The sequence below is a fragment of the Tenrec ecaudatus genome, chromosome 4 (assembly GCF_050624435.1).
Source record: "Tenrec ecaudatus isolate mTenEca1 chromosome 4, mTenEca1.hap1, whole genome shotgun sequence".
In the NCBI taxonomy this organism is placed as follows: Eukaryota; Metazoa; Chordata; class Mammalia; order Afrosoricida; family Tenrecidae; genus Tenrec; species Tenrec ecaudatus.
Genome location: NC_134533.1, coordinates 195356413 through 195368477, shown reverse-complemented (window position 1 = coordinate 195368477; position 12065 = coordinate 195356413). Strand labels below are relative to the sequence as shown.

At 48.2% G+C, this 12065-nt stretch overlaps 2 protein-coding genes across 9 annotated transcripts in view; one reads left to right on the top strand and one right to left on the bottom strand.

The window, feature by feature from the left end:
• Positions 1-12065, bottom strand: part of DPH3 (diphthamide biosynthesis 3) — a 219553-nt gene that overhangs the window by 126010 nt on the left and 81478 nt on the right. The gene's annotated exons all lie outside the window — the stretch shown is intronic.
• GALNT15 (polypeptide N-acetylgalactosaminyltransferase 15) overlaps positions 1-12065 on the top strand; it is a 49555-nt gene that overhangs the window by 12570 nt on the left and 24920 nt on the right. Inside the window, exon 2 of the mRNA XM_075547178.1 lies at positions 10092-10258. Within this exon, the coding sequence (XP_075403293.1) occupies positions 10092-10258 (167 nt within the window). The remainder of the gene's footprint in view (positions 1-10091; positions 10259-12065) is intronic.

Genomic DNA, 12065 nt, shown 5'->3' with positions numbered 1-12065 from the left:
TTTTCTGGTGTTCTTGGAAGGTCTCCGGAACCGTCCACACTCAAGTCAGCTGAGGGGTTAGTGGACGCTCACCTTCACAGGCCCGACCCTCCTCAAGGGAAATCACCCTGCATTTCAACAAAATGGGATGGCGAGATGGGAGCTGTCAAAGCTGCCTGGTGACAAGGAGATGTGATTGGGAGCCTTTGCTCCCAATGGCTGGCCGAAAGATGTCATCTCACTGCTCGGCCCTTGTCCTAGGGAGGTTGAGGCCAGCAGAGGCTCGGTATGACCAATCAGCCCATAGCTTGCTCTGCCTGCAACCTTGTGGGGGGAGAGTCCCACCATGTTGCACAACTCGGAGAGGCACAGAGAGCACACGGTATTCTATGACCATGGCACCCCTGGAGTGAGGCCATGCAGGCAGCTCAGAGGCAGGGATGTGAATTCAGTGAGATGACCCAGGATCACTGGACAAAGATCAGGAATGCTTATTCATAAAGCACTTGCTCAGTCGCTCCGTTGTGTGGAAGGGCATCCTCAGAGGCGGGTCCAAGCAATGGCACCAGCTAGCCAGTGGACAGCGACAGCTACTGAAAGTTTACCCTGGACAAACCATACGCCTCTTTCCTCGTGTAATCTGTCCATTACCTTCTAGTCACTGCACTTGCTGCCCCTACTCTGTCGATGAGGAGTTGAGGGGTAGAGGGGTCTCCTGGCACTAAAGAGGCTTGCAACCAATAGGAAGGCACTTCAAGACATTTGGCGGGGGGATCCCTGACCTTTTCATTTGTTTTTCTAGGAAGATTTTTATGGGTTCATCATGATCGCTAGCGCTGGTGGAGCTCTGACTGTGAGCAAAGGGGCCTAGCTGGCATAGCAGTTTGCTCTTGACTACTGACTGGAAGGTGGTCGGTTTGACTCCACCCAGTCAGTTCCACGGAAGAAAGGCCTGGTGATCTACTTGGATAAAGAACACCCTACGGAGCACTTCTATTTTGTAACACGTGGGTCGTCATGGATCAGAATTCAGTCAACAGCAACTTGCTTGAGTTTTTTCTGGACTAGGATGAAGGCATTGGGTCAAGTATTAATTAATTTGTTCATCACCCCCAAGCCCCATTCTACAAATGTGGTAACTGAGGTTTAGCAAACTGCGTGCTTCAAAAGGACTTGGAATCAAAGGATTATAAGAAAAAAGACTCACATGACAAGGTTCTATCTAGTCCTGTGACTTTGGAAATCGTTGAAAGGAAGGACAGGAGTTTGTATGTTGCTCGCCCAAATCACCTAAGGACAGATTCAGGATACGAACCCAATGCCAAAGCCTGGCTCCTCACCCCCTAGCCCACCTCCACCTGCTCAGAGAGAGGCCCCAGCTTTTGGACAAGGGGAGTGAGGTGACAGTCCTACTGCTCTCAGGGCCTCCCACATCCCACTCCTCCTCCCACCTGGGTCCACCCACATAGAGAGGGCCCATTCCCTTTGCTGGCGCCACCTGTCGCTGTGCTCCCTGGGATGGTGACCAGGGGCCAGGTGAGCTCACGCCCTCCTTCCAGAGGCTGATCAGAGGCATGCCAGGAATGGCATGGGTCCTGGGAGCCACTTGAAGGGTGGCCTACTGAGCAGTTTCTCTTTACTGTGGACACAGAGCCGGGGCAGAGGGAACGCTCACCCTGGTGCAAGTCTAGTTGGGTGGGGGAGGGGGGGATGCACCAGAGCAAGTGGAATGACATTTGGAGGCCTCACCATTTGAAAGGGGCCTGGCTGAGGCAGGAGGAAGAAATCAATGCATTGCTTCATCTTGAAGGGGGTGGGTACACTTTAGACATTGCTCAGGTACCTGTTACCCTCCTGAAGGGGTCCCCCCGCCCCCGATCCCCACCAGATAGCCTCGTGAAGCCCGGGATCTCTGAGAGCTCCTGGCTTACACCACCCTATCCTCCAGGTTCTCCAAGGCCCCACCCACCAGACAAACACCCACCAATCCCAGGCACTGCTTAAAAGCATCTGTCTCACAGGAGCAGACACCAGGCCTTGCCCATTTCTGTTTCTAGTAGGCAGCCCTGTATGGCAGAGGGGGATGGAGGGTGTGGGGACCCCCCCCCCCAAGCCACAGCCAGGGTCGCTCAGAGCCCACTCTGGTCTCTGCTACCACACCCGAGCATTCCCACGCCCTGTCTAACTTAGTCCCCTTGCAGTTAGGCCATTGCTTGGAGAGCTGTCCTGGCACTGCTGTCTGCTTCCGTGTTGGACACCTTGCCTGCATGGTCTCTGGGGGAGGGGAAAGGTCCTTTCTGAGCTGAAGCCAGAAGACCCACCCTCATAGCTTGGAGAAGTAGCCTGCTTGATCTTCCAACTGCTCTCCAGTACCCATTTGGCCTCAGAAGTTGTTAACAGCCTTTTATGTTTGTTCCACCTGCACCCCACCATCAGCTCTCCGAGAGCTCAGCCATGTCTGCCTATGGGAAGCAGAAAATCCTGCAGCCAGCTGGCTCCAGGGAGAGGGGAATCTGCAATTCTCTTTGAAATGCCTGCTCCTGGGTCTGTCTTTCCCCTTCCTCCCCCTCCTGTCCCAACGCAATCCCAAATGATCAGGAACATAAGGATTTCAGGACATGGAGCACTTTCTATCTTCTGGTGCCGTCCCTCATGTGTACGGTAAGAATGAGAGTAGCAGAAGTGTATGTTAGTCCCTGTTCTGAGAATTTATAAAGACCCTTTCCTCTTTCTAGTAGCCCTTCCAAATGTGGGCTGTGGCTACCATCCTCACAGGTGAGGAGACCAAGCCCACAAGAGGGTATGTGACCTGCCTAGGGGCATTCAGACAGGTGGGATGTGATGGCACACTAGTGTCCAAATTGCTCCAGAATGTTCCACGAGGGCTAGGAGAGGGCACTGTTCACCTGGGGCCAGCTTGTTTTCTTCATCTTTGGTACTAGTGGTCGGTAGGGCAATCAGAAAAACAGTCATATTAACTGGTCTTCCTTGTCTGGATATGGATGTTATGCTACTGCTGTCAGCATCGTACTTCAGGGTAGAGCTTAAAATGTCCTTTCTGACTCCAGTGTGATGCTATTTCTCTTCAATTTGTCATTCCTGGTCCAGTCCGGCAGGTGATGACTCATGTCCTCCACAAAGAGGCAAAGGCCAGTCCACTTCAGCTCACTAGTGCCCAGGACACGGATCTCCAAGCATTCCATTCCATTTATGACAATATCTATGACAATATTTATTGTTTGGATGTCTGTGACTGGTTCTTCTCATTTTGAATGAACAGATGGAGGTCCCCAAAACATTCTCACATCAGCCAATGAAGGTCCTGAGAGATTTACTCTTTCCATGCCATTGACATCAACTCTGCTTTGAGGAGGCAGCTGCTCTCCCATTGTATTTTGCGTGCCTTCCAAGATGAAGGGCTTGTTACCAAGCACTGTATCAGATTACTCTTTGCTGTGATTCATAAGGTCAACTTTCCCCCCCCTCAGAATTGTAGCTCTTGTTCCTCCTTCCTAGTCTGTTCGTAGGTGGGAAGTTCTACTGAAACCGGTCCATCATGGTTGACCCTGCAGGTATTTTAAACACTGTTGGCATCTCATCTAGTGTCATAGCAGTGAAATGAAGTGACTAATGCCACAGATGAAGAAGTTAAACATTTTTACCAACCTCTGCAGCCAGAAATTGATCCAACATGCGATCAAGATGCATTGATAATTACAGGTGATTGGAATGCAAAAGTTGGAGACAAAGAAGGATCAGCAGTTGAAAAATAAAGTTTGGTGATAGAAATTACTCTGGAGATGGCATGAGAGAATTTTGCAAGACTAATGACCTATCCTGTGGGAATGCCCTTTTTATGAGAACTAATGTTGTGCACGTGTGTGCACAACCAGAAGGTACACCTGGTGTACCTAGCCAGATGGAACACACGGGAATGAAATGGACGATGTCTGTAGAAAGAGATGATGGAGAAACTCATTAGCTTCGGCCAGAACAGGACAAGGGGATGACTGTGGAACAGACCGCCAATTGCGCATATCCAAGTTCAACTTGAAGCTAAAGAAAATGAAAACAACTCCACAAGAACCAAAGTACAACCCTGAGTCTGTCCTACTGAATGCAGAGACCATCTCAGGAGTAGGATTTCTGAACACGAAAGACCAAAGACCAGACAGGTTGTGAGATGATCTTAAGGACTTTGTTCTTGAAGAAAGAAAAAGTTCATTAAAGAGAAAAACAAAACAAAAGATCACCATGGATGTTTTAAGATCCTCTAAAACTTGTTTTTGAACATAAAGTAGCTGAAGAAATGGCAAAAAAATGTTGAATAGCTGAATAAAAGATTTCAAAGAAAAAATTAAGTATTATAATGAAATATGCCAAGACCTGGAATTAGGAAACCAAATGAAAAAATTCATTCAGCATCTCCCAAACTAAAACAACTAATGAAAAAAATTAAAGATTTGAGTTACAGGATTGTAGGATTTCATGAACAAAATACTGAACAACGCTTGCTGTCACCGAGTCAATTTCCATGAATAGTGACCCCATCGGACAGAGTAGAACAGCCCCTGTGGCTTCTGAGACTCTAACTCAGTGGTTCTCAACCTCCCTAATGCTGCGACCCTTTAATACAGTTCCTCATGTGTGGTGACCCCAACCATAACATTATTTTCATTGCTACTTCATAACTGTAGTTTTGCTACTGTTATGAATTGGGCGACCCCTGTGGAAGGGTCATTCGTACCTCCAAAGGGTTCATAGCCCCCAGGTTGAGAAGTGCTGTTTACAGGAGTAGAAAGTCTCCTCTTTCTCCTTCAGAGCAGCTGGTGGTTTCAAACGGTTGTCCTTGTGATTAGTAGACCAATGAGCAACCACGATATCACCAGGGCTCCTTGAGCAAGACAGGAAGCTTCAAACGAAGACCAAAGGGATTGGCAGATCGCAAAGGATTTGTTGATGTTCCGTCATTTCAGGAGGAGTAGGCATATGATCAAGAAGAGCCAATTGTACTAAAGGCATGGGTTAAAAAACAAGGCTGCAGAAATTTACAGAACATAAAATAAAATTGTTTCAACAAATGCATTCAATGCTGGACATGGTCACTCCCTCCTGCTAAGAAATTTGGTAGATTAGCTACCTGACTTTCTAATGAGAAGATATCCATATTTTTGCCCAAATAAATGTGATCCAAAAGAATAGAGGAATGATCAAATAATAATATAATTGATATCACATTTCAGAAAGATGTTGATCTGACTCTAGTTGACTGTACAAAGGCAAAGGCATTCAACTTTGTGAATCACAACACAGTTTGGATAACACTGTGAAGAATGGAAATTCAGAACACTTGCTGTCATTCGAAGTAAACAATGCACATTACACACTCAACCACTTTACATATTAGTCTCGTATGTATGCTATGTATGTTATATATATGAAAAAATATATTGGTTGTACTCTTGTGGAATCTACGTCATCCAAGGTACAATCATTCAAACAGAACAAGGGGAGATTGCCTGCTTGGAAATCAGGAAAGATGTGCGCATCCTTTCACGGTCTCCATTCAATCTGGATGCAGGGCAAATGTCCTAAGAAGCTGGACCAAAAGAACACTGCATCTGGATTGGTAGAAGACTCATCAACAACCTGTGGTAGGCCGAGGACACAAGCCTGCTTTCTGAAAGTGAAGAGGGCTTACAGCCCGTTCAGATGCTACAGCCTGTAGCATGGATGGATCACATCTCAACATCAAGAAGACAAACCCTCTCACAACCGGACCAACAAGCAGCATCATGATAAACAGGGGAAAGAGGGAAGTTGTCAGAGACTTCGTTTTACTCAGATCCCCAACCAGGGCCTAAGGGCATGGAGGTCAGGCAACCAAATCGTGTATTGCATCGGAGAGTCTGTGAACACACGACTTCATTAAAGTGAAGAAAAAGATGTCACTTTAGGCTCAACTGACCCAACCCATGGTATTTCCAATCACCGACTCCATCTGGGGACTTGTTTCTGAAGTCACCGGGATTTATTTTACAGACATGTGCTAGACGTAAGAACTTGCAAAAGCAGAGTGAAGTGTGCGTGCGAGCTGAGAGCACTGCGCCGTTCTCCTCCCTGAGAGGTGCGGTGCAGGTGCTGGGAGAGAGTATCATTAGGGACAGAGGGGCAGAAGAGAGCCCGCTGCACTATTGTATGTAACTGCTTGTGGTCATAACTTATTTCAAAATAAGAAACTACACACTTTTTTAAAGGTGGTAAAAGAGCATTGCTTTCCCTAAAAAAATCTACACGCAATTTTTCTGATGGTGGTCATTCTTCCATTTTACTTCGGCTCCCAGGAAGCTCAGTGTCAAATTAAAAGTTCATTCTGGAAATAGCAAATGCTCTTATGGCTTATAGTCTTTCTCTAAATGTGGACTTTCTCCATTGACCTCTGTTTCCCTGTTCCTGGCTTTCCAGTCTTATTTTTATTTTATCATTATTTTATTGTGGGAATGGATTATTGTGAGTGGCTTTAAGTCCCTTCTGGAAAGAAATATCATAAAAACAAAATAATTGGTACAACTAGTTTATGAGAACCATATGAAAATGTGCTGTTGTTGTTGCTGTTGTTTTTAATCCTCTGCGATTTCCATTTTGTCTTCAAGCACTTTTCTAGCATCAACTCTTCCCCCTTTCAATAGAGGGGTTTGCCCCGAGGCTCATGCACAGGTTTCCTTTGCCTTGGAAGGTTCGGCCTGGGTTAGGACAATAGCAAGCAGACCATCACGCAGCTAAGGAGCAGCTCAGGCTGTCACCATTTCAGATGGTGTTCCCCAGGCAGGGCCAGCTGGACAGGAGGTTCCAGAGTGAGCCCTCCCACATGATCGGGGTCTCTGCAAGCAGGGCCACTGTCAGAGGCACCTGCTCTCGGGTGCTGCTGGTTTGGGGTCCTTGAGACAACTAGTCAAATACAAATCATCCTTGGTGGAAAGACATTGTCTTAGCAGTCACATCTAAAGAGAAACCCCACCCATTCAGAACTCTCCACACACCCAAAGCAAAGCAAATGTCCGGTGTCCTGACCACCCGTCAATGAGGGAGCAGCACAGGCAAGCTTCTGGCAGAGAGAGAAGGCAAGAAACACTGTGAACCCCCCTGCATCCAGCCACAAGCCAGCCAAGTGCCATGGAAAGGGCAGGACGGCTTTGGAGATATAAATATCCCAGCATTGGAGACGGGAATCTCACCACCTCTCTGAGTCTTGGTTTTCTTATCTGAAAATTGGGCATGACCGAGCCCACCTCACGGACTTATAGGATGAGCACATAGGACTGTGTGTGAAGGGCACAGTGTCTGGCATATGGCTGACACTCATGGATGGATGTTCAGTCCATGTCCTCTCCTGTCACGTATAGCCATAACAATAACACCCAAGCATTGCTGTGTGCCCGGTGCTGATGTATGTCACAGGAATGCAAAAGGAAACAGAATGGGGCCCTGGCATTAAATGGGTGATCATGGGCATCCATTGGGCATTGCAACATGCATGGCCCCAGTTTAGACTCGTGACAATGCCACTGTGAGGTTGGTAATGCCATTCATTTCCATGTTACACATAAAGGAATGGTAGCATCACAAGCAATGCGTGGGGCACGGAGAAAACACTGTACAGGAGTTCTTGAGCCTCTGAAGAATTGGGAGGTACATTATCAAGAAATGTAAAGACCCCAGATGCTGTATCTGTTGATAGCCAGGCACCATCCACTTTCTTCACCTCATTTACTCATGCACTCATTTTGTCTTCAGCAATTGTGCCAGGAGGGTGGGCCAGAATGTCAGTTTGTTAGAACAAAAGTGTTCTTGCATTGAGGGAGGGTATGAGCACAAGTCCAAAATCTGTCTACTATCTTAGTGTATTAACCTATAAATATATGTATATAGGCCAATACCTCTATTTTTATGAATTAATGTCTTTACATATGTACACACCTATGCTTATACCTCTACCCATAGCTTTGCTTCCTAGATCCTTCCTCCATTGCCTTTTACCTTCCTCCTGCCCCACCAGCATGCACACCCTTCTTCCGCCTCTTAGTAATTCCTCTCAGCTAGATTGCTGTTGCTACAACACCCTCAGGATCTCTACATCTTCCTTGTTGGTGATTTTAATTCCCTAGTTGTTCCCCTGTCTATGGTGTTTGTTTGCTCACTGCTTCCTTCCCCCACCTTCTTCTCCCCCCAAATCCTTCTGGGACCATTGATCCAATTGCTTTCTCCTCAAGCTTTCTTCCCATGCCTATCTTATATAAGTAAGCAAACCAACAATAACAGAGACCAAACAAAAAGAAAACAAAAGATTGGAAGAGAGAGAGAGAGAGAGAGAGAGAGAGAAAGAGAAAAAGAAAGACAAACCATACATAATTCCAGGTCTGTCCATGGACCTTTATGACTATCTCCCCACTGATCCTGGAAAATTCCAGAAGCTGCTCCTCCTAGCCTGAAGTCTATTTGGGGGGTTCTTTAGAGGCTTTGTGGCTTTGCTCTGCTCCTGTTGCTGATCTGTTATGTTCCCTTCTTGGTTTGCTCTACTGTGGGGGTGGGGTATGGGGGCTCAGACCAGACTAACCCCCTGCCGTGTGCCCAGGTATTGTCCTCTGTCAGTGTGCTCCAGGGAAGTGATAACATGGGGCAAGCTGTTGTCAGCCCTACATTCCTCTCGACGCCTTAGCAGCTCCGTGCAGGGACATCATCCTCCGAGCTTGGTGTGCCGATATGGGGTCTAGAACCTCACTCTTTTTCCTCCTCTTTGCTTCCGTGTGGGCGTGGCAGGCCAGCCCCTCTCCCCAGCCTGCAGTTTAGTGCCGTCCTCCATTGCACATACTTTTAGGGAGGGTCAGCTTGGCTCTGATTGGGGCTGGCCCTGAGGCCCATCTTTACATGCATTGCTCCATGTGGTTGTGTTGCCCTCAAGGTTTGGTGCACTGTGGTGGGGTCTGCATGCCCACTCCCAAATTTGTGGAGACATGACCAAAACTCTCCTCCTGGGTGGGTTAGTGCCTGCTCTCCCCATGCTATCATGTGGTGAAGAAAGCAGATATATACCTGGCTATCAAAAGATACACATCTGGGGTTTTTAAATCTTGGAGTTAAACAAGCGGCCATCTAGCAGAGAAGCAACAAGCCCACATGGAAGAAGCACACTAGCCTGTACGATCATGAGATATCGTCGGGACTGGGTAACAGGCATCAGAAGATCATGAACAAACAAACAAACAAAACATATTGTTGAGAATGAGGAGGGTCACAGCAGATATCCAAAACCCATCTGTAGACAATGGGACCTCCCTTCACAGAGGAGTCACAGGGAAGGAAGGAATCAACCAGGGCTCAGTAAAGCACTGAGGAAACACACAATATTCCTCTGGTTCCTTGAGGCTTCCCCACCCCCCACTATCATGACCCCAGTGCTGCCTCTCACTGCAGGTTAGACTGGAGCATGTGCACAGGTACGATAAGACATAAGAGCTCATGACACATGGAATGCAGGGACAGGAATGGGAGTAGCAATACCAGGGGATAGGAGGAAGGTGGGGCATGCCGGGGAGGAAGGGGAAACCAATCGCAAAGATCAACACATACACACACACACACACACACACACACACACATACACACACACACCCTGCCAAGGGGGACAAACAACAGAAACCATGGGGGAAGGGAGACAGTGGTCTACATAAGATATGAAAATAATAATTTATCAAGGGGTCATGAGGGTGGCAGTTGGGGAAGAGGAGCGGCTCCCAGGGCTCAAAGAGAAAGGAGATGTCTGGAAAAGAAGGATGGCAACACAGGTGCAAAAACACCAGATACAGTTGATGGATGGATTGTCCTAAGAGTTGGAAGAGCCCCCCCAATAAAATGATCTTTTAATAAAAAAGAAAGAAAGAAATGTAAAGTAGTCATCCTTTGCGGAATCTTCTGGAACACACAGGAGAGCTAGACAGCGAATTGGGGAAAAGGCACGGTGGCCCCGACACAGCCAGGGTCTGGGAAGCCAGTGAGAGCTTGCTAACCGCTTCCTGCAGCCTCTTGGTCACGTCCCCTTGGTGTTTCCCCCACAGGTGTCTGCAGCAGCACCCCGGGGACAGCCTGCCCACGGCCAGCGTCATAATCTGCTTCCAGGATGAAGCTTGGACCCCCTTGCTGAGAACTGTGCACAGCATCCTGGACACAGCCCCCAGGGCTTTCCTGAAGGAGATCATCCTCGTGGACAACCTCAGCCAGCAAGGTAGCAAAGGCTTCCTCCAGGCCCGCTGGACTGGCCTGGACCCTGGCTGATTCTCGTGGGGTTTGGAAATGGTTTTCAGCCAGGTTCCCGAGCAGCAGACCCCCGAATGATTAAAGATATCACTGGTGCAGGAGGGGATTCATGTGCATGTGATTTATGAATGAGAAGCCAGGAAATCAGTCTGAGAGGCAGGACAGAGGAAGGGAGGATCATGCTGGGCCATCGTCCCAGGGGATTAGGGGTGGGTCAGTCACTTCAGCAGGTCCTAGGTGACATGTATCTCTCAGGCCCCAGCCTCCATGCAGTGCTGTAAGCCCCTCCCCAAGAAATTATGAAGAGCCGCAGAGAGCTGCTCATGTGTCGGCGCCCTCGCATCCCTGGCACTGGGCAAGGCCACCTGGGGGTCTGTGTCACTCATGAGATCACCATTGCCCACTCCACTCATTTTGAAAGTGAAGAAAGTAAGACCCCAAAGACAATTGATTGGAGTTGAATCACACCCCAAGAAAGCAGCAGATTTAGAACCAGAGCTCAGACTTAGACAAGCTGCTTGAATGCTTCCACGAACAGTAAACTCACTACTGTGGACAGGCCACCCCAAAGCTGGGTACCTAAGACAATGGAGACAAAGATGCCCCCTAGCTTGGTTTTGGGTTTTTTTTAGCCTTGAACCTGCCATGCTGGCCCTTCAGTACCCAGTACTGTCTTCCTATAATGTAAGAAAAATAAGTCTCTGGTTGGTTAAGGGCACTGTAGTCAACTCTGGTCCCTGCAGCCAAAGGTAACCTCTCACTGAGATGCTGACTAGACATGATTTCATGAGGTGCTGATCTGGCAGACCTGACCGCTTTGGCTGTAACTCTTGTTGGTGTTATTTAGGGTGAACGTCTACAGGTCTAGCCAAACAACAAAGAAATCACACACCTTTGACAATGAGCTAATTCCTACTCATAATGAACCCTAGAGGGCATGGGAGAACTGCCCCATACGGTGCCCAAGGATTTCAATCTGTATGGAAGCAGATTGCCACAACTTTCTACTGCAGAGTGGCTGGTGGGTTTGAACTGCCCATCTTTCAGTGAGCAACCCAAAGCACCACCAACCCCCAAACGAAACCCACTGCCATCTAGTCGATTCCAACTTACAGAGGTTTTAGACAGGATTTCTGAGAAGACGGATCTTTACAAGAACAGGCAGCCTCCTATTCCCCCTGCAGAGCAGTTGGTGGGTTTGAATGGCCAACCTTGCGGTTAGTGTTCCGATGCCAACGTGCAATGCGCCAGGGCTCCTTAGTTCTAGGTAGAGCCACAGTAACCACCAAAAAAACCCTAACCTGTTGCCATCCGGTCGATTCTGATTCCTGCATAGTGCCCCCTACAGGACAGAACAGAACTTCCCCCACAGAATTTCCAAGGTTGCCAATCTCTATTAAGGTCACCGCTTTCTCTCACAGAGCAGCTAGCTAGGGGGTTTGAACCGCTAACCTTCTGGTTAGCAGCTGAATGCTGAAGGGCTCCTTCTGGGCACAGTCCAGAAAACCAAACGCACTGCCATCAATTCCTGATGCCCCGCAGCAGCCCTGTAGGACAGGGTAGATCTGCCCTTGGAGGGGGGTGGGGGGAGGCTGTAACTCTTTGTGAGAGTAGACAGTCTCACTTCCTCCCTCAGGGTGGCTGGCGATTTCGAACTGCTGAGCTTGCTGGCTAGCAGTCTGATGCAGCACCCACGACACCACCAGGCTCCTCTTGTGGAGAGTGGTTGTTGTTGGTGTTGCTGGTGTTGTTGTTAGGCTCCGACACACCAAAAG